The following is a 27,375-nucleotide window of genomic DNA, read 5'->3' as shown; positions in this document are numbered from 1 at the left end:
CTGTGGCAAAGCAAAAACTGATGTGACAGGAGCTAACAGTGACGTTAGCGCATGCGTTAGCCATTTTAGCTAGCCGTTTATCTCCCCGGTTTAAACTGTCACTTCAGCAACACGGAGGATGTAACGCTTATTGTCCTGCATTTGAAAAAAAAGAAAGAAACACAATTCAAAATAAAACCGTTTGTTTAGCTGCGAACACAGGCTGGATGTGAGAGGACACAACAAAGCAAGCACTGGTATACAGTCTGTGTGGGAACCATTTTATAATTCTCAATGCATCCGACATAAAGATACACTCGTCTCGCTAGCTTAATTTAGCTAGCTAAACGGTATTGTCTGGTTCGTGGATGGGTCCGCTGTACAAGTTACTCCTGGAAGAAACGGTGACCAGTGCTTAGCGATCGTGATGGATACCGCCGAAGAAGGTAAATTACTGTCGAAAGGTGTCTCTTGTCGTTACTTATCAGCTGGGGTTGACTAGCGTTAGCTTCACAAGTGCATCACTGCAAACCAACTGCTGAGCTGGCCTGCTGGTGCTTAACTTAGCATAGCTAAGTAGCCTGACAGTGTAATGATAGTTAATGCAGGTGGATGGCAGATGACTGCTACAAATTGTTTAATGCAGCCGAACTCAATAAGAGATCATACGGTGAAGCAGCGATGTGATACCGTATAATGGACTAGACGTGACTGATGATGTCATCAGACTGCTGATGTGTAACCACACGTATTAACAATTGTAACTCACTTATATGTATCCGTCTTCCTTATTGGGATCTTTACTTATTTTAAAATGCTGCTTGTTTATTAACAAACCCCAGTGTCCCTACTCTCTGTCTGCACATCCCTGGTTTGCTGAGCTTTGGCGATGAATATAATAACTCCCATGTTGTGTCTGTTTTGTTTGTGTGAGCAGCGGATATTTGTCGTGTGTGCCGCTCTGAGGGGACCCCAGACAAACCCTTGTACCACCCTTGTGTCTGCACTGGAAGTATCAAGTTTATCCACCAGGAATGGTAAGTGTGGTTGGCTCCTCAGCTGTCATTGTGACCTCGTAACTTAACACCCCATAACTTGTTGCATACGTTTTGCCCTGTGGTTATTCCAACAGTGGTGGCTTCATTGCAAATGTAATTGAAATATCATAATGGATGCAAAACAGATTAATCATCTGTCACATGCAGGTTGCATTGTGTGCAACACTTGTATGTAGTATTGGCCTGGTGAAAACACCAGCCCCTGCAGGTATTTTGGAGATTGTGCTGTGTTCTCATCTGTTCTGTGTGGTCAGGTGCATGGAAAACCCGAGGCAGAAGCAAAGGCCAGGCCTAGATTGTTCTGTGGGAATTGTCAAACCTCAGTTTGTATCCATATTAGTTCACGTCCAGAGCACAATGTTAAGAGTACCAGTCTATTGTGTCTGGATTGTATAGTGGTGCTGAGATGGTGTAATTACTGGCAACGTGCAAGCACAAATTATCTCAGGGAAACAAAATAAACATTGTTTTTGTTTGCCTGTTTGTTTTTACCATGACTGAAAGATGAGACGTTCTTAAAGTCAGTATCTGTTGGGTCCAGAGATTCTGGAGCGGTCACGACAGCTGAGCATGCATCTTCATCACATATATTTTTGTAGTCATAGTAATTGAAGGATAAATTATGCCAGGTCAACACCATCAACCTTTGTCTTTGTCTCACAATGTTAACAACCCAGACAGTGGTTTAAATCTGCAACACCAGCGTTTTTTTTTGTTTTTTTTGAACAACAGTATGTAGTAGCCTTGTGAATAAAGACCTTTTGGGAGAGTGAAAATGTCCAAACTAGGGACCAATACAATGAAATATGTTTCCCAATACCTCTACCCCAAATCACGAAACCCAAACTATGTATTACAAACAATAAATTCTCAAGCAGACAATGTTCTATGTTGTATGATGTCTTTTGACTATATAAATGTTACTTTACAGTTTGGTCCAGTGGCTGAAGCACAGCAGGAAGGAGTACTGTGAATTATGCAAGCACAGATTTGCGTTCACGCCAAGTAAGTCCCTGTGGCATTGATTTATCATCCACTTTAATATCGTGAACAGCCTTGGGTTTCCTATACAAGCCTGACAGATGAGGCCATACAGTTCTTTTTGTATCAGTCCATTTTACATGTGATCATTCTTTTGCTGAAATTCAATTCTAAACACAATTTTTATTAATATTTAAAGCTTTACCAAACATTAATCATTATTTTAATGTCTCTGGTTCACTCTCTCCCTCTTTCCAGTCTACTCCCCAGACATGCCGTCACGGCTGCCCATCCAGGACATCTGTGCCGGCCTGCTGACCAGTGTGGGCACGGCCATCCGCTACTGGTTCCATTACACACTGGTGGCCTTCGCATGGCTCGGGGTGGTTCCTCTCACTGCATGTAAGTAATACACACTCAAATGCAGATAATTGGAATATGTATCCAAGGCCACAGTTAATACTGGATTACAGCTTTCATACAGCTCTTATCAGGTATTTCACAGTTGTATTATCTTAAACATGTAAATTACCTTTTTCTTCTTTTTTATGAATTGATTCATCAAAGCAATATGGTCTAAACGGTCTATCTGATTTTTGCTGATTTTGGTTCGTAGGTTTAAAAGTAGATACTCATTTTATTGTATGAAGTGGTCGTGACATAAGATTCACATATTAGCTCATGTTCATGGTTTAACAAGATCAAAGGAATTACAGCTTTAGTACATAACAGGCAATGCTTTGCATGTTACACGATATGTAAATCCATCTCCGTTGTCAATGTAAAAAAAACTGTTAGGTCTAATTAATTCTCATATACTGTATTCATTGTTATAAAGCATCATTTTTTAAAACAACAAAAATGATACTGATTTATTTATCTGGTTTCTGGCTCAGGTCGCATCTACAAGTGTCTGTTTACCGGCTCTGTGAGCTCACTTTTGACACTACCGCTGGACATGCTCTCAACGTGAGTGATGACACTAGTTACTACACACTACTATTCTCTTCATTTCCATAACCCTTACTTGTTAAAGGTCTTTTTCACTAGTTTTTTTTTAATGTTTACAAAAGTGGTAATCTTTGTGCTTCCGTAGAGAGAACCTGCTTGCAGATTGTCTACAGGGCTGCTTCGTCGTCACCTGCACGCTGTGCGCATTTATCAGCCTGGTGTGGCTCAGAGAACAGATTGTCCATGGTGGCGCTCCTCAGTGGTTAGAGCAGCACCAGCCGCCCCCACCTAATGCGGCTGGACCAGCCAACGAGGTACTTTGTTAGACCGGCCAAGTCAGTCTTATCTTATATTCTTTTTTAAATGGAAAGGAGAACCAATAAAAGGAAGAATTGTGCAATGCAGATTATCCCCCGATGTCAAAGCCGTGCAATTTTCACCCTCAGGCACAAGTTCCAGGCCAGGGAGCAGCTGATGAGCCTCCTGCAGCCCAACCAGCCCCTGCTGATCCACCAGCTCAGAATGAAGCAGAGCCTGACCCCCCCGATGTTCCCCCAGACCAGGGTGATGACCCAGAGCTAGAGGAAGAGGAGGGAGCAGCAGCCGAAGATGCTGACCCCAACAATGGGGCGCAAGGTTGGAATTTGATACATTTCCAGTTGAATCTTTATTTCTAGCAGTTGTAGTTGTAATTGATACTGAAGAGTTGTTGGGCTGTATGAAGTGTTTTCTTCACTACATAAAAAGCATTCGGCACAAACAAACAATGGTTATGTTCAAGAATGACACACAGCCTGTCTGTCCATCACATTTCACATTATGTTCCGCCTGGTGAGATTGTATGGAGATATTCTATCATGCATTACCTTTCTAAATTATATTGCTTAACATACCATAACACTGAGAAAGTGGTACAGTCCATACAAAAATGAAGATAGTGTTTTTTGAAGCCAACAAACAAGACTGTTGTTGAAGTAAACGGAAAACTACAGGGTGTTTGGAAATGCTCTTGCAGAAACAGTACCACCATTAGAGCATACAATTAATTTGAGAATGATTTAACAATGTGTCAAAACGCTACCCCCAGCACTAGTGGGCCACTTATTTGTTTTATTTTGCTGTGGTTAATGGACTGATTTTGCAGCAGGCTCGGCAAAACGGGTCGTAATGAATTGTGATTATATTATATATTATTCTAGCTGTGGGGCATCACCACAGCTAAATGAATGCAGAGGAAATAATAGGTTGTTTTGCACACAAATTGTCCCCATTAATAATGTAATCCTAACAGTGTTGTTAAGTATATTTTTTCTATGTTGTTGCTAAAAGCCAACCCATATACATTTATACATTAGCCAAACACACTTAATAACAGTGTTGTTCTGTTGCCATATGGTACACCAATGCTGTTTCCTTATCAGACGAGCAGGAAGATGCATATGAAACTTATTTTGACAATGATGTGGAAGTGGATGTTTATTTAGATAATTTATAAGTTGCTGAGAGTTGCTAATGTACTACTCGTCTTTTATATTGACAGTGAATATGTTTCTGTATAGATGACATGAATTGGAATGCATTGGAGTGGGACAGAGCAGCCGAGGAGCTCACCTGGGAAAGGGTAACTCTACATGACATTACTGATTTGCCACACTTTTTTGTGTTATATGTCATGAAGCACCTAACATCTGTCCATTTGACCTTTTCAGATGCTTGGCCTGGATGGTTCACTTGTATTTTTGGTAAGTCTTTGTGCTCATAATCGTGGGTTTAGTTTTTTTTACATTTGTTTGCTGAATGTTTAAGTTAAAATTTTACTTGGACCCTTTTTTGTCTTGTAGGAGCATGTTTTTTGGGTAGTGTCTCTCAACACACTCTTCATCCTGGTCTTTGGTGAGTACTGTAGACTAAAAACAAGGATTTATTATGAGCATAATTATTGATTTTCATTTATTTGATGATTAAATCTACAGAATGACATTAGTGTAGTTATACTTTTTTTTTCCTCTTTCAGCATTTTGTCCGTACCACATTGGCCACTTCTCTGTTGTTGGTCTTGGCTTTGAGGAATATGTAAGGACCTGCTCTCATCAATGTGTATTATTATGCAGTATTGTGTCTCTTGAACTATGATTAATTGCTTGACTACAACTTTGCACTGTTATTCAGGTCCAAGCGTCTCACTTTGAGGGCTTAATCACAACCATTGTGGGCTACATACTGCTGGCGATGACGCTCATCCTCTGTCATGTATCCTTCCATCTAAGAAACGTCGGTGCCCTGGTCTCGCCTGACATGTAAAGCCGAAGGAAAATGATCCTACTACCAGGACAAACCAAATGTATTCTGTTAGGCGTCTGTAGATGCAGATGTGTGAGCAATGTGGATCCTTAATGGCTGCGTAAGGGACTCGCTGCTCTGGTCAGGTTCCAGCGCTCCCGACGTCTCCTGGGAGTCTGCTACATCGTTGTCAAGGTATCGCCTCTTTGTGTAACTCGTGTTTACATCCTCCTTGACGGAAATATACACGGAAATATTTACAAGCTGAGATTTACTACCTAAACACAACACTGAATCTGAGTTTTCAAGCTCAAGCAGAAACTGAAGCATATAATTACAGTTTCACCTAAATGTTATCATAATTAATAGTCAGACGTGAGGTGGACTTGTCCATTTTAAATGTGCCTTAAACTAAATTGGAAAAAAGTGGACACAATTTTATTTCAGCCACTTTTATCAAAAGTTTAATTTTTTTATATGTACACATACGGTGTAACGTGATACTGAGACGCATCTCTGCTTCCATTACAGGTCTCTCTGCTGGTTGTTGTGGAGATTGGTGTTTTTCCACTCATCTGTGGCTGGTGGCTTGACATCTGCTCTTTAGTAAGTGTCTCTTGACCTCCTCCTTGTTCTGAATTTCAGTATTTCTGTTTAACTGTTAAATTATCTTGTTTTTGGAAGCCCCTCACACTTGGTTACATTATTTACTCAAGTGCTGTAATGTTACCATGGTCAGAGGAAGTTTAATTGTATTTCTCATCCAAGGCTAACGGTCACAGATACAGTACCATATTTAATAATGACACAAACACTTTTCTGAAATGGTCTCAATGTTCAAACGCTTAATCCAGTGTCAGCTAAAGCAAGTCTAAAGTTTTGAATTCCCTTCCCTAAGTATGGTGTTCTCTACCCAGTAAAGGTGTCTGTCATATAGCTGTTGAAGTGACTTTTAACGTGGCTCAGACAGAAACAGATGCAGTTGGTCACAAAGTTCATACATTTATTACCACATAAAAACACACTGGCTTGAACAGTTGGAGAGAGTCACATATGCCTATGTGTGGTGGTTCTCACTTGTTGTCTACACATTTCTCTGTGTCAGCAAGTTTGTACTCTCTGCTGCAAAGTGGCACACTCCCAAGTCCCCTTCACCTCCTGTGGCCACCGAAGCTTTTCCACCTATGCTCCACTTTGTCAGCCTTTCTGTACGTTTTCACGAGTCTGTCTCGAAGCAGTCGACATGCCCAGAACCGGTGGGGGACCTTAGACGGCATAAGGGTGCCACATCCTTTCAGCTCTGCAGCTGGTCACCTGTGAAAAGAATTAAGGCTGACAAAGCTAGTTTGGTCTCTGATACAAAGCTTGTTAATAAATGTCACACGGGACATCTAAAATATATATCCTATTTAAAGGCACAACAGCACTTGCATAAGTGAACAATGCCAATATGGAGAATGGGATTTATCATGTGAGTGGAGGAGTCCTTTATCCTGCGTGTACTCTCAGAAGCTTATTAAGATTTGTCTAATTTTGTTACGCGTATGGCATGTGCAAATGTTATTCACAGCAGATTTGATCTTTTAGGAAACTGTGTGTTAATTTATCAAAGACAAGTAATTTGGATGCATCATCTTTGAACCAACATTGAGTTTATATCAGTCTAAATGCTCTCTTCATTTAACATTTTACTTCCTGCAGGAGATGTTTGATGCCTCCTTGAAAGACAGAGAGTTAAGTTTTAAATCAGCCCCTGGTACCACCATGTTCCTGCACTGGCTTGTTGGAATGGTCTACGTCTTCTACTTCGCTTCTTTCATCCTGCTACTGAGAGAGGTAAGAGTCTGATGAAAGTACCGTTTTGCTTTTTTTAAAATGTAGATTGATTCCTTAGTTAGTTCACTGTAGGTTAGTAGGTACATTTTTAATACGTCCCCTGTGGCGACAGCTGTGGACGGTTGCGTTATGTTTTTGGATTGTTCATCTGTCTGTACCTCCATTCATCACCAAGATATCTCAAGAGCGCTTCCACCTTAGGGACAAAGATCCACTTTGACTCGAGGGTGAACTGATTAGACTTTGGTGGTCGAAGGTTATGCCGGTGGTACACAGATGTCTAATAGGATGAAGTGATTACATTTTGGACAGATGTGAATGTTAACTGCGACTTGACCTCTTTGCAGAGGCGTACAACCACAAGGCAGTTGTCATAGTTTTGTTTTTTTATCTAACGCAAACATCTGTTGTTTGCCCAACAGGTGCTGAGGCCGGGAGTGCTGTGGTTTCTGAGAAACCTCAATGACCCCGATTTTAACCCGGTGCAGGAGATGATTCACCTGCCCATCTACAGACACCTGCGGCGGTTCATCCTGTCCGTGGTTGTGTTTGGCTCTATTGTGCTGCTCATGCTGTGGATGCCCATCAGGCTGATCAAACTACTGCTCCCCACCTTCCTCCCCTACAACGTCATGCTCTACAGGTAACCAGCAAGCTAACTAAATAATGGGTAACGTATTAATAAACTGTGTGAAAGCCGCTGGCTTGTCTCTCTGAAATGGTTTGTGTAACCACTTCCTCCTAAGGCATATCTTACTATACACATCTTGATTAAATGAGGAAGTATTGAAAACATTACCAACTTGAAGGACTGATAAACACAAGTTGCAGTGACCTACCTATTTGAGTAAATGTTGAGAACAGATGTCTTGAGCACATCAACTATATTCAATATGTGGTTCATGCCCTGGCACACACTGTTTAAATGACTCTTGTCTGACCCCATCCACCTCTTTCCCCTCAGTGATGCCCCGGTCAGCGAGCTGTCTTTGGAGCTATTATTACTCCAGGTTGTGCTGCCAGCTCTTTTGGAGCAGGGACACACTCGCCAGTGGCTCAAAGGCCTGGTCAGGGCCTGGACAGTCAGTGCTGGATATTTACTGTAAGTTAACGAGTTTAAATACACTTCTACATATTTCATGATGCATTATATTTCCCTCTGATTCTTCTCAGACTGGCTGTCTATAACCAAAGCCATCTTTGTCTCCACAGAGACCTCCACTCCTACCTCCTCGGGGAGCAGGAGGACATCGACGCTAACCAGCCTGTGAACAACAACAACAATAACAACCCTCCTCCTGGACATCATAACAACAATAACAACCCTGCCCCCGCTGTTGGCGAGGGCCTGCATGCAGCCCATCAGGCCATACTTCAGCAAGGTGGACCAGTTGGATTCCAGCCTTACCACAGACCACTTCGCTTTCCGTTCAGGGTGAGAAGGTCCCATGGTTTTGAACATTTATCACTGCAGTTTTTCAATCATTTTCTGGGGAATTACATATTGTACAAGTGTTGATTTTAAGTATAGTTTCTGTACTTATTTGATTGACCCACACAAAAGATACCACTTAAAGTAAATTTTAGGTTATACAAGTCCCAGTTATTACACCCATCCTCGTAAAAAGCCTTCATCTGATAATTGTCCTATGTGTTCCAATTTTTATTCATAAAATACAGCATTGACACATTTATACAGTGTAATAAAAAACAGGGAAACATAATCGGATATGCCCAAGTTTTGACACCTCATTGCATTCATTTGTATTCTAAATCGGTCCCATTTTTTTCTAGATTGTGTTGCTAATTGCATTCATGTGCATCACTCTGCTGGTGGCCAGTCTGGTCTGCCTAACCCTACCAGGTAAGATGTGGTGGCATGAAAGACAACCAGCAATTTATTTTCTCTTTTCCATAGTCACACCCAAACCATAATTAAAGGGTGTATATGTATATATATGTGCATGCATGCATGCATGTCTGTGCTGTTAAAGCGGTTCTTTTTTAGTTTATGTTCACTTCTTTGTAAACCAGATCTGAGGGTTAATGGTACATTGAAGAGAGGTCATGTTCGTTTTCTCACGTGTGTTTTTCAGTGTTCACCGGGCGCTGGCTGATGTCCTTCTGGACAGGAAGCTCCAAAATCCACGAGCTGTACACAGCAGCGTGCGGCCTTTACGTCTGCTGGCTGTCTATCCGTGGAGTCACTGTGCTGCTGGCCTGGATGCCCCAGGGACGCAACGTTATTGCACGCAAAGTCCAGGAGTGGACTCTCATGGTGGGTATCTGTGAGCAGCCTCCACTGTAGGCAAACACCAAAACTGGGCAGGAGACCGGTATTATAATGAGTTGTTCTCTTTCCAGCTTTTAAATGGTCTCGAGTTGGACCTCAACGCAGTGTTTTTGTTAAATGCTTTGTTACTTATTACAACACCATTGTGCCGGCACCTGCGTCGTAGTAATATCCCAACCTTGTCTAACTGCCAATGTTGCCCGAGTTTTGCCCCTGAGAGGAGGAAATGTGTACCATCAAAGGGGAATAACACTCAAACTACTTGTTCCTTTAATGTTTTGAAGTGTTGAAGGTTTTTGATTGTGTTCATTGCAAATCCCTGCTTGTTTTATGCAGATTCTGAAGACTGTGGTTGTAGCGCTGCTGGTCGCTGGAGTCATCCCGCTGCTACTGGGTCTGCTGTTTGAACTGGTCATCGTGGCCCCGCTCAGGGTCCCCCTGGACCAAACCCCCCTCTTCTACCCTTGGCAGGTACGATTGTGGGACGGTCTGCGTTGTCGTGTTTTCTTTCTGCACCTCTCTCAACAGAGACTTCCTTTTGGTGGTTCATTGTTGCATAGGTATTGCGTTGTAACGGATCCTTTACCCTGTTTGCCCGTTTGTGTTTCCCAACATTGTCATGTAATAGGACTGGGCTCTAGGAGTGCTCCATGCCAAAATCATTGCTGCCATCACTCTCATGGGCCCTCAGTGGTGGCTGAAGACCGTTATTGAGCAGGTGGGTTTGAGATGGATGTTTCACTTTTGACCAAGTATCTGTGACTCAAAATGAGAAATCGATTTTAGATAAGATAGGAATCACACTGTAATTGGCTGTAAAGTGTAACGACTGTAAACTTTCTCCTCAGGTGTACGCAAATGGCATTCGTAACATCGATCTCCAGTTCATCATCCGTAAACTTGCAGCTCCGGTCATCTCAGTCCTGCTGCTGTCCCTGTGCGTGCCATACGTGATTGCTGCCGGGGTGGTGCCTACTGTCGGTGAGTTAGTTTCAAATTGTTATTCTCTGTATATTTCACCTTCTCGTTTCAAGGATTTTTTTTTCCTTCTCAAAAACTATAAACAAATATCACTAGATAACATTTCCTTTGCTAAATAATGCACACAATGTCAGTTGCGAAAGGAGAGGAATGAACCGCTGGCCTTGTTCACTCAATTCCACTTAAAATACTGACGGTTTCCATTTGATTAATCACGTGATCGTGCCGAGTTATGAAGCAACATCCAATCGCAGATGTTTCTCTAACATAGAATGTTCCTTCACATCTCCAGAGGACCGTCGTAGTGACAACAGTGTTGGCTAATGGGAAGTTCACCGAAACAATTCCTAACTGAAGTGCATTTACTTTATTTGCAGGAGTTACCCCAGAGATGGAGATCCTAATGCAGAGGAGGATCTACCCGTTCCTCTTAATGGTGGTCTCGCTTATCGGCATCCTGTCTTTCCAGATCCGACAGTTCAAACGCCTTTATGAACACATCAAGAACGACAAGTAAGGATCTTTTAGTGTCGACCCCATCTGCAGAAATCAACGTGTATTTTACAATCGAGTTGATTTTTGTTGTGTTAATCGCTCTCTTTACAGGTACCTGGTCGGGCAGAGGCTGGTGAACTACGAACGGAAAGCTGCAAGAGCAAATTCAATCCCACCTCCCAATCCTGTCCCCGTTCCAGAGTAGATCTTTGTGTCACACGTTGCCACATTTTTGCACCTGTTATCTGCATACATCCCGTCTACTCATCACCCCGCCCTTTTTGATTTTCAACTCAGTCCTTGGACCGTTAATCTTTTTGAATCTCCTGTGGATCTTGATGGATTTGATGGATGTCGTTCAATTTCTTGTATTCGCTTTTCGTGGCCATCAAAGGTTGGATGGGAAAATGTATTATAATCTTGGGACAGTTGAGTAATCCCCTCCCTCCCACACGAACTGAGTAGGCAGGAGGGTGAGGGTCCGAGGTTTATGAGCTCAACATCGGTATTGTCGTTCATGCCTTGCTTTGTAAAGTGCTGCCTGATAATTGTACATGTGTAAATACTTTGAACGCAGACTTTGTCTTAAAAAAAAAAAGAAAAAACGGATATGGATTAATGCAATGACCATTGTACATCTTAAAAGTGTATGTATAATTTATTAAATCAGACTGACAATTTATCTTTTTTGTTGCATGTGTTGTAAAAAAGCCGTATATCTGGTTATTGTTTTATAAGTTTATTTGGGCGTATTGGGTTTAGAAGATACATTGCTCACATAATTAAGCCCTTGTGTAAAGCATCATCAGTACATGAGTGGTAGTGGTTTGACAATCTCATCTTTTGGTATAAGTGGAGAATTTAGAACGACTCCAAACTCCTCAGCTAGAATACCAGGTATCTCCTCATCTTTAAGTTCCCTGGTTGTGGTTTTCAACCCGCCCCCGGTTGCTTCTGGTAGAAATACGGTGCTGATCAGTTGATGGCCGATGTAGGTGAGCCTCCCACCAGGCTTCAAAACTGTGCACAGAGACTTGCAGAAGAAGATGGAGCAGGGGGAGCTCTGGTGGTACCAGCACATCTCTTCAAAGTCTTCCAGACACCGAGGTTCAAGGGTGAACTTGTAGATCTCTGTGCAGTCCCCGTCTGCCCCTCTGTTCTCCTGTTGCCACTCCAGGAAGTGCATCCCCGTGTCCATCCTCCTGACGCGGTACACCCGTTGGCCCTGCTCCTGGGGGCCACTTGTGTCCAATGAAACGGGGACACTGAAGCCCGCGGAGCCGAACCCGACGTCGCACAGCCAGCGCTGCCCATCGAGGCTCACCATGAGGACCAAATGGTCGAAAGGTGGGCCGTAGCAGCCCGTCGTCTCACGCTTCACCTGACCCGAGAGCAGGGTCACCTGGAAGCCCAGTTCGGACAGCAGCCAGGAGAAGAGACCATTATTCTCGCAGCAGAAACCCCCTCGACGCTGCTCCACTATCTTGGCGTACAGAAGCGGGAGGGCGAGTTGGACCCGTCCGCCGCTGTGCGCCGTGAGATTTTCAAAGGGCACCGACATCAGGTGTCTGGTGTGAACCGACCGCAGCACCTCCAGGCAGGGCTCTGCGGGGCCCGCGAACCCGATGCGCGACAAATATGTCTCCACGTGCATCTCAACGGAAGCCTTTTTCCTAGCAACTAGTACTTTAACTTGTAGCCTCCACTTCTCGGTGAGCTGGCGGTGGAGAGTCGACGGTTCCACTAACAGTGTAATTGCTTCCTGGTGAACTTCAAGGAAGCTATAAAAAGATCCCGTTGCACCGCCCTAAAGTCCGCTCCTGCTTCAAGAAGTAGTAAATGAACGTATGTGGATACAACACCACCTATAAACCCATGAAACATTAACAACTTTGTGAAAAAGATAAATAGCTGTTTTTTTTAATTATGAATTCTAAAAATCGTAGCATTTGCAAACATTTAATGTACACATTGTATCTATATTCAAGTTTATTTTAAAAAACAGGCAAACTACTCCTAAAAATAGATTTTTGCAGAAAATGTAGCTTTTAAGTCTCAGTGGACACAAAAAGTGCAACTACAGCTGTTTATTCCAATCAATGTCTTCAAATGAACCCCCACCGTACCCCAAAATCATTTTCATTTGCAGACCAGTGACGTCACACATCGACACTCCCTTTTTCCCCAGTAGAGGGAGAAAGATGGCGCCCACGCACGTACTGAGATGCTGTCAACGGGGCTTAGCATGGATACCTGTGATTTTTATCGCCCTGGTCGTCTGCTGGTCGTACTACGCGTACGTGGTGGAGCTGTGTATATGTAAGTGCTCGTCCTGCCGCGGTCCGTCGCCTCTGCAGAGCATTGAACCGCCGGTGTTTTCACCGTGCGGTCCACACGTACAGCTGCTGCTGCTGCTGCTGCTGCTGGCCAGCAGGAAGTAAATGGACTGCAGCGCAACAAAGGTGTTGGCAAGCCTCTCCAAAACCTCCATGAAGCTAATTGCCCATCGGCTGCCTTCGCCTTGGAGTGGCCTCTGTTTTAATGAGGAGCGTGTTTGGGACAACTTTTCACCGTGAAGTCAACGTTGCTGCCACTCTCGTGTCAGTTGTCTCTCGTGTCGAGTCTGGGTGGTAAAATGAAACTCTCAATAAACGCTGTCTGGCCCACCAGATCCACGCTTTGCTTCTATTTCGAGTCATTATTAATTAGCCTGGCACAGGTTAGTGAAGTGTTTGGCTCTGAGAGTTTTTATATTCAGAGGAGAGGAAAGTGTTGGAACATTAATTGCAATCGGAAGAAGACTATTAATTTGATGTTTTAACTGTGGATGATGTCATATATAAAGCTAGTGTATTTATTGAGTTCCCAAACGTTTTCATGTCAGGATTACTGTCTCCCACTGGATTATATGAAGTGTCAGGCTCTGATTGTATCACACCTTAAAACACTGGCATACTAGTTTAGTGGTTCCTGTTTTTTTTTTTAAGTCGCTGGCCTTATCTATGTTTACTTTCTGATGATGTGGCCAGTGATTGATTGTTTAATCAAGCATAAGGAGGTGAGAGTATCCAGTGTTTTTTTAAAAGAAGAAAAAGCACAAATCTTTATAGTGAACGCTAGTTTTCCTCAGAAGTTTCTGTTTCCATTTTTCTGACTTTTAAGGACTTTTTTTTCATTTCAACAACAGATTTAAGACTGAAAGCTCATATCCGGGAAACAATGTCCTCATTATGTGGATGAGAAGTCATTAAAGTGCTCTGATAAGTGGAAACCATAAGACAACTGGGGACAAAGGTTGGGTGTTTTGACTGAAAGCTTCAGAACAGCCACTAAATTCACCTTTTATCAGCAAGAGTAGAGTTTTTAGCAGGACAACTTTGTTCATTCTCTGTTATCGGTTTAAACATTTCGTGACTTGTAAATGTATCTTTCCAAAGCTCACAGTCAGATGTATAACCACAGTGTTCAATGCTGCCATATAACTGGCACTGTTTAGGCGACAGTCTTTCATATCTAATGTTTTCCTTTTCTCTGTTTTTTTTTCTTCTCTTTCAGTCACCATCCCCAGTATAGGAGAGCAGAGTAAGTGTCTTGAATCAGAAAATGCATTACACCCATACATTGTGAATGATCAGAACTGAGTCACTCAACTCTTTATTTGGATAGACTTTTGTAGGTCTGGGGAAAATGTCTGGCACAGAAAACATGCACTCTTAAATTGCTGAGGTTGGTCTGCTTGCAGCAAAGCAGCTCCTCATTCAGCATTCAACAAGATGCATAGTGTTTCCATATATACCAAGTGACAGTTCCTGATATCAACTATTTAATGGCAATGCTTGTGTTCAATGTCACTTCCTGACTGTATGCTGGTTCTGACTTTTTGCTGAATGCTTCCCTCCAGTTGTCTACCTGATCTTCTTCCACCTCTCTTTCATCATGTTTGTATGGTCTTACTGGAGGACCATTTTCAGCCAGCCTGCTAACCCCTCCAAAGAGGTACAATAACTACGTCTCCAAAAACAAGCCCACTCTGCGTCTCTATAAATCCCCATTTTCACGTTACAATCTGCTTCTTTATTTCTGTTTTTGTCTCTCCAGTTCTGCCTTCCCAAAGCTGAGAAGGAGTGCTACGAGAAGGAAGAGAGGCCAGAGTCCCAGCAAGAGATCCTGTGGAGAGCCGCCACCAGTCTGCCTCTGTACACCCGCACAGGAGCTGGAGGTATGTGTGAGTGTCTGAAATGTGAGTTTTATCAGTGCGATTGTATCGGAGATGTCCCATAACAAGATCCTTTTTTGTCGAAATGTTGCAGCAATCCGGTATTGTGACCGTTGTCAAGTGATCAAGCCTGACCGGTGTCATCACTGCTCAGCATGTGACATGTAAGAAAAACCCCTAACTTAATAAATGCCAGCTGTGAGACTTCCTCTCTAGAGTCAACCGACATACTTGTCTCTTTAACCCTTTAATGTCGAGCTTCTCTCGTGCTTTCCTAAATCCGTCCTTTCCTTTGTCCATCCTCTCCCTGTGTGTGGCAGGTGTGTGCTGAAGATGGACCACCATTGTCCCTGGTATGTAAGACCCGCTAAACAAAGCCATATACTGTACACATGACAGCTCACATTTTAGTGTTGCATGGGCATACTTTTGAAACATGGCCTTCGAGCTGTTTAATCCCTTTAATTTCATTTGTTAAACTGGCAAAGTATACTTTATTACGAGTCTTGGATTAACTGTATACAAAAAGGTAACATTTGTACCGGACAAAACAAGCAAACATCTTGGTGTAACCATAAGAGTAACACAAAGCCTCCACCTTTTTGTAATTTATTTTTTATTCAAGTTGATAAGAATTGTAGTCGGAGGAAGTGACCTTGACTCTGACCTTTCTGCATTTATGCATTTTCAGGGTGAACAACTGTGTCGGATTCTCCAACTACAAGTTCTTCATCCTCTTCCTGGCTTACTCGCTGGTGTACTGCTTATTCATTGCGGCCACAGTACTGCAATATTTCATAAAGTTTTGGACAGTGAGTAATGGGATGCTGAATGTGAATGTGTGATACCGATTTCCTTGTGCATGTCCGAGCCCGGGTGAGCGTCCTCTGACTGGGCAGTGCATGGTGCCGGCCTCTCCTGTGCTGAGCCGTACCGCTCCTCTGTTTCCTCTGCACCCTTTGACCCCTCTCTGTTCCCCATTCTGTTGTCCCCCGGTTCTCACACACTGGGTCATTGTTCTCTGATCCGTCTCTGTTTTCTGTCTCCTTCTCCCAGTCACACCATTTCTGTGGCGGCAAACACCTCCTCTCCTTTTTCCTTTTTTTCTGTTGCTGTTCCACTTCGATTTTCCTCTCATCTCTTCCTCTTTTATCTCATTTGTTCTTTTAATTCTGGGCACACTGTGTGCATTCACCCACTCTCTTTCTTTTATTCCCTCCCCACCTCCATTTCACATAACTTGGCCTTGACTTGTATTTGCCTGCCGATTTTCTAAAGTGCTTCCTTCCCTCCCACCTGATCTCTCCTGGTGTTGCTAACCAGTCTTGTTTCTGTTTGTACTAAAGCTTTGCCGGAGGAAAGCGGCAGAGAACTGCCCAAAGGTAACCCAGTTATCCTCCAAAGCCTTTAGCAGTGCCTCACCGTCGTTGCCATGGTTTTTGTCGTGATGTGCGTGCAGTGATGTGGCTCACACGAGACCTCTCTCACTTCTTTCTTGCCGTAAATATCCTCCCTGTGAACACGTCACTGATTTGTCTCTCGCTCTTCTTTTTTCTCCCGTCTCTTCCCTCCAGAATGAGCTGCCAGACACTCACGCCAAGTTCCACGTGTTGTTTCTCTTTTTTGTGGCGGCCATGTTCTGCATCAGTATTCTGTCCCTTTTCAGCTACCACCTGTGGCTGGTAGGGAAGAACAGGTCCACTATAGGTAATAAGCACACACACGTTTTAAAAACACAATTATTGTGTTTTTGAAAAAGAATTACTTTTTTTTAATTTTTTTTTTATTAGTTTTTAAAATGACACCTTCTCACACACACACACTCAAATCCTAGTCCATTCGTTTCTTATCAATTGGAGGTTCAGCTGTTGGTTGTCTTAATGGCCTGTGCTGTGTATGTGTCCTCTCTGTCCATGCTCGTCTGTCTGCAGAGGCGTTCAGAGCGCCAGTCTTCAGGACGGGCTCTGATAAGAACGGCTTCTCTCTTGGTTTCCGGAAGAATATCGCTCAGGTCTTTGGGGACCAGAAGAAGTACTGGCTGCTGCCGATCTTCACCAGGTAATGGAGACAAGCGCAGAAATGATCAATCACAGGAGATATGGATGCCCCTGTAGCGCTTTGACTACATTAAGCTAAGTATTGATTCCAGGGTTGAATTTACAGCACAGTGTCTGACGCATTTGTTAATGCTAAAGAAAGATTTAGACGGAGTGGATCTCCTCCTTTTAACGACCAGGTTACGTTTGTTGTAGGTCCAGAGGAAATCTAATCAAACTGCAACTTGTTGCCCCGCAGCCTGGCTGCACCTAATCTTGAGTTTCTGCTGTCCTCCATGTTTATCAAAGTCAGGGAGATGGCCTGACGTTCCCCACGCGGTTAGTCAACGCAGCAGATGTAGAGCAGGCCACAGTGACCCTGCAGCCGGAGCTCAGTAAGAGGTGATCAATCTTGGTATAATGAACACTATATTGTTAGGCCGGAGGCCCGGAAGGGGGTGTTCTGGATGCAAAGTTAATTTAGCTTTTTTTAAATTTGTTTTTAGTGCTGTCGATGTCCCAGTGAGCCCCGTCAGCGAGTCACAGAACCGCCTCCTGTCCAACGACCAGCATGCCAACAACATCGGAGAGCATCAGGCTAATAACACCCTCAAGTCAGGTGAGGCAGAATTAACAGCTCACTGTCTGGTGTCTGCCACCTTAACACATTTACTGTCTGGTGTCTGCCACCTTAACACATTTACTGTCTGGTGTCTGCCACCTTAACACATTTACTGTCTGGCTTCGCAGCTGAAAGTGAAACGATTACAATCTCTGTGGAGAGCGAGTCCTAACCAGGTAAATGTGAGTTCAGTCAGCCCGTAGGTTTGGGCCACAGCTTGACTTTTGTCACAATTCTGTACATTATTAATGTGATCAACAGTAATGTGCCTAATCGTCTCTGTTTTTTCTTCTTCTCATTTCTTCTCTGCCATAGGAGAAACTCCTCAGTCATCTAATATGATGCCTTAAGCAACGCAACAGTTTAGTTTGTCACCATGGCAACAGTCTCCCAGCGCAACTGCATCCCCACGGGCCCATTCAGAGTAACTATGGAAATGCATTTTTATTTTGCACAGTAAGCATCCATGGCATTGGCATTTTCTGCATGCGGTGTCAAAAACAAATGTCACACCTACCCTCATTGGACATGATTTGATACAAGCTCTCACACACACACACACACACACACACACACACACACACACATATGCTAATACGCAAGCATTTAACTGTGCACATATTCCCATGTGTTGTTTAGTTTTCTTTTTCTCGCAAGTGGAGCATTTACTGACAATGAGAAAATTCCAGAATCCCAGAAGGAATATGAGCTACTTTTTGGTGTTTAAGTGAGAAACATTTTAATGCCAAAAGCTTTCCGGGTGCACCAGGACTCATTTTAAAGGCAACAAGCTGCAGTGAAGAGTGGGCGACATGCTGGAGCAGTGCGTTGGTGTCCTCTCGCGCAGTATATACCATGGAGATGGATCAGTTTACTACCTGTGTGACATTTTTTTTTGTCTTTTTTTCTTATTCATAATGTTGGAGCGCATCTGTGGTCCACAACTTTTTCAGATGGATGTTTTCCCCTAAAAAAAAAAACTGGAGTATTTCACGAAGCACTCTACTGCATGATTCAGTGGACTGAACCAGTGCACAACAGCAAGGACTGTAGCTGGGTTTTGGATGGCGTTTGGGAGCACAAGGTGGTGCATTTGCACTTTGTAGATTATCAATGTCCATCAAACAATGTGCTGCTTTTAAAAAAAGAAAAAAAAATCATGTCCAAAAAGCATCCCGGGTGTAACGGATGTTGGATGATAATGTGATTATGGCGTGTTGTTTGTGAGAATATGTGCAACAGTTGAAGTGGCAGTCTTTATACTTTAAGAACTAACAGCAACTAAAAGAATCACGTGTGTTAAAACATGCTGCTCGTAAATGACCTGGAAGATGCATTTCAAACAGTGCAATATGCAGCATCCGTCACCACCCTTTTCTTTTTGAGTCATATATCAGTATGTCATATGCCGATCAGTGATTCTTGGCCCGCGATGTCTACAGCCTGTTTTTCTACAGCTCAGTGTTTCAGCCTTTACTAAGACACCAACACCCATTGCCAAATAAGGGCTGACCTCTGAATCTGAAGTGTTTACAACATCCTAGCTTTATCTTAAACTCACTGGTCAATGTTGTCATAACCAAATTCTCAAGTCGTGGTGGCGCAATATTTTATATAAGGTGTGTCTGTCCCTCCTGCCTGTAGCGGGTTATGATGTCTGTGCAATACCAGTGCTGGCCGACAGGTGGCGACACAGCCCGTGTTATCTGTCCTCCTTCAGATGGAGAGTTTTCTGAACTTCAACATGTGGCTCAGGGCTCAATTCACTTTCAGTCTAATTTGCAGGTGCAGCTTTCATTAGAATTCAATTGTGTTCTTATGGGATTAACATGCATTATTTTCCTGTAATAACGCATCCCGATATCTTTTGAAATGGAAGTGAATTGAACCCATCTGATCAAATGTGAAAGAGCGGTGTGGACTACAGCTCCTTCTCACCTGGTCTACTCTGTATGTACTTGGGAGTCAGTTCAGTGTTGTGACCTTGAACTGTTAAATGAGCCTCAGCTTGTGTAAAACAGTGAACTGTCTTGTGTTGGTGTGTAACATACGGGATGTGTTAAAAAAAATCTGTAAAGAAAGAATTTTTGAATTAGATTTCATGACTTAACACGTTAATATCTGTTGAAGAATGGACCATTTTTGTCTGTGTAACCAAATAACAACCGTCAAGGATTTAGTTACATCCTTTCCCAGGGAATTTTTCTTTTTTATATGCAACTTTCCAATTCACATTGGAGGGATGCCTTGCAAATTCCTGATGTCCATCGTTGCTCGTGTCTAGCTGATCACATCCCTGACTGTTGCTGGAAGAGACTCCGAACTAGATCCCACCTGAGTTTGGTGGTGTACACGTTTACAGCTGTTTCTATCGTGTGGAGTGAGTTAGTGATGTTGTACGTGTTTGTTTCTTTTGGTAATCATTGTCACAGCAGTGCTGAACGTACCACAGACGCGACAGTGGTACATTTGTTCAAATAATGGGGCGTTAAAAACAGCCCGCTCTTTGGACTTCATGTATCCTTCCAATCTTGGTTGACCTTCTGAGCCTAAGTGTATTAACAATTGCTCTTTGCAAACCAGTGATTGGAGGACATTTGTTACATGTGGATCATGCTTATGGGGGCTAAATATCAGAATAACACTGTGGTTCAATCTCAATTTAGCAGATTCACGCCAAGGTTCTGTTCCAATCATGTGTCGATCTTTTCTAACCCTCACACCTCAAACATTTAGTTGGAAAAAAAAGATTTAAATAAAAAGTGTATGTTTTGCATCATCTGTAAGGAGCTTGGCTCGTTCCACTCATCACTTATGGCCACTGATTTTAAAACATTGGACCTGTCGTCTTGTTTTACAAAATGCCTATGTTCTCTCTCTGGGCTGTTTGGCCTTCAGACTAAAGTGTGGGTGTGTGTTTTGTAGTGCTTAATTGAGTGTTCTTTTGTAATATTTTGTCGTCTTGGAAGAAATGCTTCTGTGCAGCCATGAGATTTTTACATGTGTACATACATAACGCCTGACTAATGCTCAAAAGCATGGCGCCTAAATTGTGTAAAAATGTGTTTTGCCATGATAATGGGGATTATGGTGTTAAAACAAAGATTGGGGTTTTTCAATTATTGCTAGTTGCGTCATGTTTTAAATTAGCTTTACTCCGGTTTGTCTCCACTTTATAAACAAAGCCATAAATACTGCTGTGAAACGGAAGGATCTGAATTGTTTTTCTGAAACAAATAACCATTTTACATCTGTATTCACAATGCAGATGGAGCCTATCATAACTTGCTTATGGCTACACTTCTCTTTTTTTCTCCTTTTGTTACAATGTCCTATTTTACAATGTGTGTGTGTGTGTGTATATATATTGATAATGTAAGAAGAAGACTATATATTTTTCTTGTCTTAATTTTACTGTTCCTATTTTGTGAATGAAGTAAATGCCCCTACACTTAACGTGAAAATAACAATAAATGTTTTTTTTAAACCTCCCGCCTAAATTTGCTCCCATAAGGTTTTTAATTCAAGATATTGCACTCTTTACATTGTCAAGCTCATGAGGGGAATTGTTTTGTTTTTTAATGGACCAAACAAAACATTAAATCGTAGAACATTGCATAACCACAATGCAACTTTCTGGTGCATTCTGCTAGTTCCAGCAAATGTAGCATCGACATTTCGACGTGAAAATTATTGAACTTTTCTTTTAATCGTGATATATATTTATCAAAGATAAAGTAAGTATTAGGTACTCTCACTTTATACTTACTTTATCTTTGATTTTTTTTTTGTCAGTAGTATTAATCTTAATGTAATTAATCTAATGTCAAAAATTTGCCAAATATCAAAAAAGCAGACTGTACAGCATTGTACTACATTGTGTATTACAAGAGAATGGAACAAGTGTAAAGACTGTCTTCACTAATATAAAACAAAACTTGATGCAAGTTCTACAAAGATGTGTAGCGCATGCAGAATGAACAGCAAGGTCAGAGAAAGACACTGATTTCAATAAATAAATGCTACCGGCTTCAAATATGTGCTCTTTGTAAAGAAATTGTTTGCTCACAGTTTGAGGACAGAGTTCCCCTTCGCTATCTGTGTGACACCCAGGGCCTTGACCCCTGCTGTTCACTGCTCTGCACTTTCTCTCAAATTCCTGATGCTTTGTTTAAATTTCCTCTCCAAAAGTGCCCCACATGGCTGTTTTTGAATCATTATTTAGGCCTATGGAGACAACGCAGACCCTCTGTGTTTCACATCCGTTCTACAGGTCTGCCCAGCACACTGGCCAGGTCTTAACAGCAGGACTTACTACAAAATGTATATGCCAAGCTGTGGGCTGCCACACCCAATGTTAATTGTAAAATCAAATATTATTAGATATACCACATGATTTGTGTGCATGTATAATGTATGTCCATGCCCAAGTGACCTCTACGCTCCCAAGGTAATGACCTCGGTGTCGATTTTTTGAGGGAAAGTAAACAGTGACTTGTGAAAACAAGTCTGACCTCCGCAAGGCCGACGCAGCTGCAGATTCGCTGGAGACCTTTGAATGGTTTATCCATTAAAGGAAACACCCGCCATTCAACAGCGATTTCAGATTTAGGTCCATCAACTCGCATCCATAAGCACAGCCAGCCGTGTGCCTTGCCAGGATGTCAAGGCATCGAAGCGTTGTTGGATCTGGTGAAGATTTGTGGAGTTGCTCTGGACTTCAAGGCCGCATATAAATACATCTGGCCCACAGCTGCTTGTGTCAGTGTGCTGTTGTTCCTTTAATCATCTTCCAAGGATGTAGCCCAAGATGTAATCATCTACAAAGTCGGTCTCTTCAACAAGATACTTGTTCAAATCAAAACACAATTTGAAGCTGTGTTCTGGTTGAAGTTTCCTCTGTAGATTTTTCAAATGAAATAATACGTTTCATAAACTCAGGCCAGTCGGGACAGATCCTTTCTGCTCATTCTGAACCTCTCGGAATCGAAATGTAATCCAAGGTGTGCCATGACGCAGCCAAAACCGCCGAAAGGTTGCTCAGACTTGTGTAAATGATTTATAAATCATAAGAAAGTGAGACAAAGATGTCTCATGCATTCAACATGCAATACTGTGTCAGGGAGTAAGGTTACACAAATTAGAGCGTGTCCCTTTTTTTTGTGCTCCTCCGTCTCCATGGTAATCATTCATCAAATGTGTCTGTACAAGCAGCTCAAGGATAAAGAGATCTAATCTCCGAGCAAGGCAAAAACATGCTCTAGTTATTTTAGCCTCTGGAAGCCAAGTTTGCCCCAACCACACAGGCAGGCGTGATGTACAATAACACATACGAGCTAAATGAGACTTCTTTAATACGGCCTTTATCTTACCAAGGTGCCATTGATATTCAATGTCCTTCCTGCCAGGCTGGCTGATGGTCAGTATGGCCAGCGAGCAGCAGTGGTGAAGTTCAGAAATAAGAGAAGAAAGTTAGAGAAAGTTCTCATGATGAGAGGTAATAACTAGAAGAACATTTGATGAGTTGTCCCTGGTGAAGTGGCTTTCAGGCATCATTGCTATTGTATAATAACTATACAACATACAGGCCTCTCTGTGTTGTGGAAAATTATTCCAATGGTGCCCAGGGTGCAAAAAAGATTTGCAGCAAATGCCTCACATGACGATACCCCAGCATGTGTTGTGATGGTAACGAGGAGGCATGTGATGTGAATGGGTTGTCCAGGCTCCTTAGAAACACACACACACACACACACACACACACACACACACACACACACACACACACACAGCTGCACCTCAGGTCCCCACACACACCTCATAGTAAACCATCATTACAACAAAGCGAACATGGCACAAAATAAGGATTGTGTGACTCAATTCCATTTTAAATTTGACATATTGGTACAAAAGTCTGCCAATTTCTTGAACAAAGCAAACGTTGTCGCATCTGGTATGTTTTAATGCTGCATTGAAGTGTTGGAAACATCGTTAAAAGTCACAGCTAACAAAGACAAATCCTACGCAATCGCTTTTCTTAAAAAAAAAAAAAATAATTTAAAAAAAAAAAAAAGATTGGCACAATCGCTCAGGGCCCACGTTTTTACGTCGATCCCCCATGACGAGCTGATTTGGCGGACAGCGGGGAAGAGGCGGGTCCAGCGCTCGCAGCAAGTGTTTTTTGGGTATCCCCTCTTAGGAAAGTTTGAGGACGCTCTGTGGATCCGCGGAGAGGAGGGTGAACACAGCGCACACGCACTTTTGCGCAACCAGCATCAGTAGATGTAGGAGAAAACTAAGAAGTTGTATTTGTGAAAAATCCACCGACGGCAGCCACCATGGAGAGCGGATCCAACAGAACTATCGAGCCCAACTGCCCGCAGACGCCGCCGCTCGCCATCGACATCATCCTCAGTGAGTATCGTGCCTCTCCACCCGGTGACGCCTCGCAGAGTGCTCATACCTCATGCGCTTTATGCCCACTTCTCATCCGCAGGAATCCCTCTTTATTCTGTGGAATTTGCCTGTATTTGACCACTGAACTGTAAACAGTGAGGGAAAGAGGGACTAAACTAATGGTCTGGTTGTGATTAAGTGATTAAGTCTAGCCGTCCTCCTGCTTTTCTGTCTGAAGAGAAAGAAGACATCAATTCCTCCACAAGTTAGCAGACAGACAACATCAAACCACACTGCCTCCATGTCCAGCTTCCCAGTACATTCATTTCAAATAAGTCTAAGATTTTTGGGTTATTCTCAAGAGCTCTGATCCTCAGTTGCAGGAGGAACAACATATGGCAAGAGTATCCACATAAGCTGCCAAATAATGCTGCTTGTTCAGACAGCTCAGTTCTTGTTACGGATTGTGACTGTTCGACAAATTATCAAATTAATCCATTTCACCAGGCCTGCAGTTGGAAATTCTTTAATAGGCTTCTGACTGGATAATTCGATTTTAGTCGGACTAAGCCAGTTATTCGAATCCATGTAACCGCACTACTTCTTTTCGAGGTTTTGCAGCATGCGATCTGCAGCAATTTAGCCACTTAAATAGAGCTTAATCATATTTGTATGACCTAAATCTTGAAGTAGTAAGTCACTAAATAACCGTGTGTGTGCGTGTGTGTGTGTGTGTGTGTGTGTGTGTGTGTGTGTGTGTGTGTGTGTGTGTGCGTGTGTGTGTGTGTGTGTGTGTGTGTGCGCGCGTGCAATTTTTATTTGCCTGTGTGTGCGCTCAATTTTTTTTGCCTGTGCGCGCAATTTTTATTTCCCGCGCATGTGTGTGTGTGAGTGTGTGTGTGTGTGTGTGCGCGCGTGTGTGTGTGTGTGTGCGCGCGCTACAGTACAAAGTTACAGTAACTATTGCTTTGACATTAGTGATACCTCCTGAAAGCATTTCGAAACATTTTTTTAAAGTTGCTGCGGAAGAATTATTTTTGCTTTACAATTTGTCTCTTACATTTGCATTAATTTCTCTGAATACATCTTATATTTAAGACTACATGAAGGGTCAACATTACCCACTTATACATTACTGGTTACAATGTAATCCACAAAGCACCATCATTATTAAATTAAAATAAGTTTTTAGACATATTCTACATTGATATATAACCATAATAGATTGCGTATTATATACGGTCGTATATTCTAACGATAAGAGCTTCATTAATAAATTGGTTGTGCCAACATACAGATATAGGCTTATTAACGTAGTATACATGACCAATAAATAAGAAGAAATTGCAATTATCAAAATGCTTTAGGTGATTTAGTGTCAATGTTGGTTTGTCCACCAGAAAGAAAACTTTCTCTCTTAGACTTAGTCTCACAACTACCATCTGGATCCGTTTTATCAGTGGAGAAAGAAAATATTGCATAAAGAATAGTTGATACATAATAGTGAAACATTACCGTCAGAATTTAGAAACAATTCAAAAAGTCTGCAGTGTCAAAACAAGGGCACAGTGACTGTGCCCTATGGAAATAAATCTCTCATCAAACAGTGAGATGGGGGGGGGGGGGGGGGGTGTTTGTGTTCTGACTACTTGCTAAGGACGATGCATACCAGAGAGTAAATGACTCAAGTAGCCAGAGCACTGACAAGTATGTGCAACATCATATAACGATTAACTAATAGTCCTCTTGATCTTTAGCTTTAGTTTGAACATAGCTGCAGCTATGACATCACGTACTTCCCTTGTTCAAAACACCCTCCCTGAAAGATTATTGCTGGAAATGACACCCGGTTTCTTCTTTTTTGCATTGTGCATGTATACCTCCAACAGGCATTACTCCTTTATTGCTGCTTTCACAATCACACAGCAAATGTTGGTTGGGTCTTGACATACGACCAATCGCTTTTACCATCTCCGTCAGTTCCGTTTGTTTTCCGGACTGAAACATAAAAAAACTTGTGTTGGGATGACTCAAAGCTCATCAAGCTTGCATGTCATATGGCGCAATGAAAATTCTCCACGGACCCACAAATGCTGCAGTTAGAAGATCTCTTCTTCCTCCAGCTTGTTTTATTTTGTCATGTGGCAACGGTCTGCATTAGATTTCTGTGTGTTGCTGTTTTCACTTTCAGATTGATTCATGATCTACTTTTAATCTCTTGTCGACCATTTTGTCTACCTTTTAAAGAACCACAATAATGGAGTCAACAGAAGCCAGACACAAGTCTGGCTTCCTACTGGTAACTTTCAAAATGTGGCAAACATTGGTGAGCATACTGATGTTAGCATTTAGTTCCAAACAGTGCTGTTCCCACAGAGCTGCTAGCATAGCTGTTGGCTCTTAGTCTTGTCACATGCTTCTCATGCTTTTTATTAACAGGCAGTATTAAGTAAGGCCAATATAAATAGTCATCAACTTCAAAAGATCACACCAATTTTCTATTTCTGGAGAAAGACCCCGTCTGTCCAAAATCTCAGCTTAACGTTGAAGACAGCTAACTGGTTATGATTTCCCATCTCTCCTTCAAGATTTGGACATCTTTGGCATCATTCTGTACTCTGTGCTCACCTTCATGGCCACCATGTCCATGCTAATCTTCATAGAGGAGTGTATCTACATCTATAAGAAAGTGCCCGCCAATAAGAAGAGTGTCATCATCTGGGTGAATGGGGCGGCACCGGTAAGAATCGCATTGTGAAGGACTGTGTCTTGTGTGAGCCGAATATACTGTACATGATCACGTGGCCTTTTCTCTCTTTCAGGTGATTGGCACCATGTCGTGTCTGGGTATGTGGATCCCCAAAGCCACAATGTTTACGGATATGACCTCTGCTTGGTAAATCCCTCTTTCACTGCTTCTCTTAGATTCACCTTCCCTCTCTTATTGTGCCGTGTGTTTTTATTACCCAGAGAGGCCTGCAGTGATAAAATCACAGATGGGGAAACTTAAACTCCATAACCTACTGGGAGTTTCATAGAAAACACTGATGTTATTGTGCAATGTGTGTGGATGTTATGTACATAGTATATTCATGTGTTTCTACTTCCCCACTGATCCTGCCTCTCAAAAGTTCCGTTCTTCATTCTTCTCAAATTGTTTCTTTTTCCAATACCTCTTGTCTCTCTCTAGCTACTTTGCCATTGTGGTGTTCAAGTTCCTGATCCTGATGTTGGAGGAGGTGGGTGGAGAT

At 42.5% G+C, this 27,375-nt stretch overlaps 4 protein-coding genes across 5 annotated transcripts in view; 3 read left to right on the top strand and 1 right to left on the bottom strand.

Annotated features, from left to right (window-relative positions):
• Nucleotides 1–28: 28 nt before the first annotated feature.
• On the top strand, nucleotides 29–11,536 carry LOC137788804 (E3 ubiquitin-protein ligase MARCHF6-like). Its single transcript, XM_068581908.1, has 25 exons — nucleotides 29–425; nucleotides 917–1,016; nucleotides 1,969–2,042; nucleotides 2,277–2,420; nucleotides 2,915–2,987; nucleotides 3,115–3,283; nucleotides 3,416–3,605; nucleotides 4,529–4,590; nucleotides 4,679–4,711; nucleotides 4,811–4,862; nucleotides 4,984–5,042; nucleotides 5,139–5,219; nucleotides 5,376–5,444; nucleotides 5,781–5,855; nucleotides 6,951–7,085; nucleotides 7,508–7,728; nucleotides 8,050–8,187; nucleotides 8,298–8,520; nucleotides 8,880–8,949; nucleotides 9,182–9,363; nucleotides 9,715–9,849; nucleotides 10,007–10,096; nucleotides 10,227–10,359; nucleotides 10,737–10,872; nucleotides 10,966–11,536. Exons 1-25 carry the CDS (start codon nucleotides 407–409, stop codon nucleotides 11,057–11,059), a joined length of 2,757 nt encoding a protein of 918 aa, XP_068438009.1. The 5' UTR covers nucleotides 29–406; the 3' UTR covers nucleotides 11,060–11,536.
• Nucleotides 11,537–11,591: 55 nt separating this feature from the next.
• LOC137788805 (arylamine N-acetyltransferase, pineal gland isozyme NAT-10-like) lies at nucleotides 11,592–12,561 on the bottom strand. The gene has a single exon (XM_068581909.1). It carries the CDS (start codon nucleotides 12,506–12,508, stop codon nucleotides 11,660–11,662), a length of 849 nt encoding a protein of 282 aa, XP_068438010.1. The 5' UTR covers nucleotides 12,509–12,561; the 3' UTR covers nucleotides 11,592–11,659.
• Nucleotides 12,562–13,048: 487 nt separating this feature from the next.
• On the top strand, nucleotides 13,049–21,437 carry zdhhc20b (zinc finger DHHC-type palmitoyltransferase 20b). 2 transcript variants are annotated; one of them, XM_068581959.1, is made up of 14 exons: nucleotides 13,049–13,173; nucleotides 14,410–14,436; nucleotides 14,756–14,850; nucleotides 14,953–15,073; nucleotides 15,165–15,234; nucleotides 15,391–15,423; nucleotides 15,762–15,882; nucleotides 16,417–16,452; nucleotides 16,645–16,777; nucleotides 17,002–17,128; nucleotides 17,416–17,508; nucleotides 17,613–17,725; nucleotides 17,857–17,904; nucleotides 18,044–21,437. In XM_068581959.1, exons 1-13 carry the CDS (start codon nucleotides 13,056–13,058, stop codon nucleotides 17,898–17,900), a joined length of 1,131 nt encoding a protein of 376 aa, XP_068438060.1. In that variant the 5' UTR covers nucleotides 13,049–13,055; the 3' UTR covers nucleotides 17,901–17,904; nucleotides 18,044–21,437. The 2 variants fall into 2 exon arrangements, with proteins under 2 accessions (XP_068438060.1, XP_068438061.1); XM_068581960.1 differs by lacking the exon at nucleotides 16,417–16,452.
• A 2,533-nt stretch (nucleotides 21,438–23,970) lies between these two features.
• Nucleotides 23,971–27,375, top strand: part of slc51a (solute carrier family 51 member A) — an 8,958-nt gene continuing 5,553 nt past the window's right edge. Inside the window, exons 1-4 of the mRNA XM_068582144.1 lie at nucleotides 23,971–24,142; nucleotides 26,713–26,864; nucleotides 26,947–27,020; nucleotides 27,315–27,375. The exon at nucleotides 27,315–27,375 is cut by the window's right edge and continues 98 nt beyond it. Of these exons, the coding sequence (XP_068438245.1) occupies nucleotides 24,067–24,142; nucleotides 26,713–26,864; nucleotides 26,947–27,020; nucleotides 27,315–27,375 (363 nt within the window). The 5' untranslated portion in view covers nucleotides 23,971–24,066. The remainder of the gene's footprint in view (nucleotides 24,143–26,712; nucleotides 26,865–26,946; nucleotides 27,021–27,314) is intronic.

This window comes from Clinocottus analis, unplaced genomic scaffold (genome assembly GCF_023055335.1).
Source record: "Clinocottus analis isolate CAN_PGR_092001 unplaced genomic scaffold, fCliAna1.0.p SCAF_18, whole genome shotgun sequence".
In the NCBI taxonomy this organism is placed as follows: domain Eukaryota; kingdom Metazoa; phylum Chordata; class Actinopteri; order Perciformes; family Cottidae; genus Clinocottus; species Clinocottus analis.
Note: the sequence above shows the minus strand (reverse complement) of the source record. Positions and strands in the feature narration are given on the sequence as shown.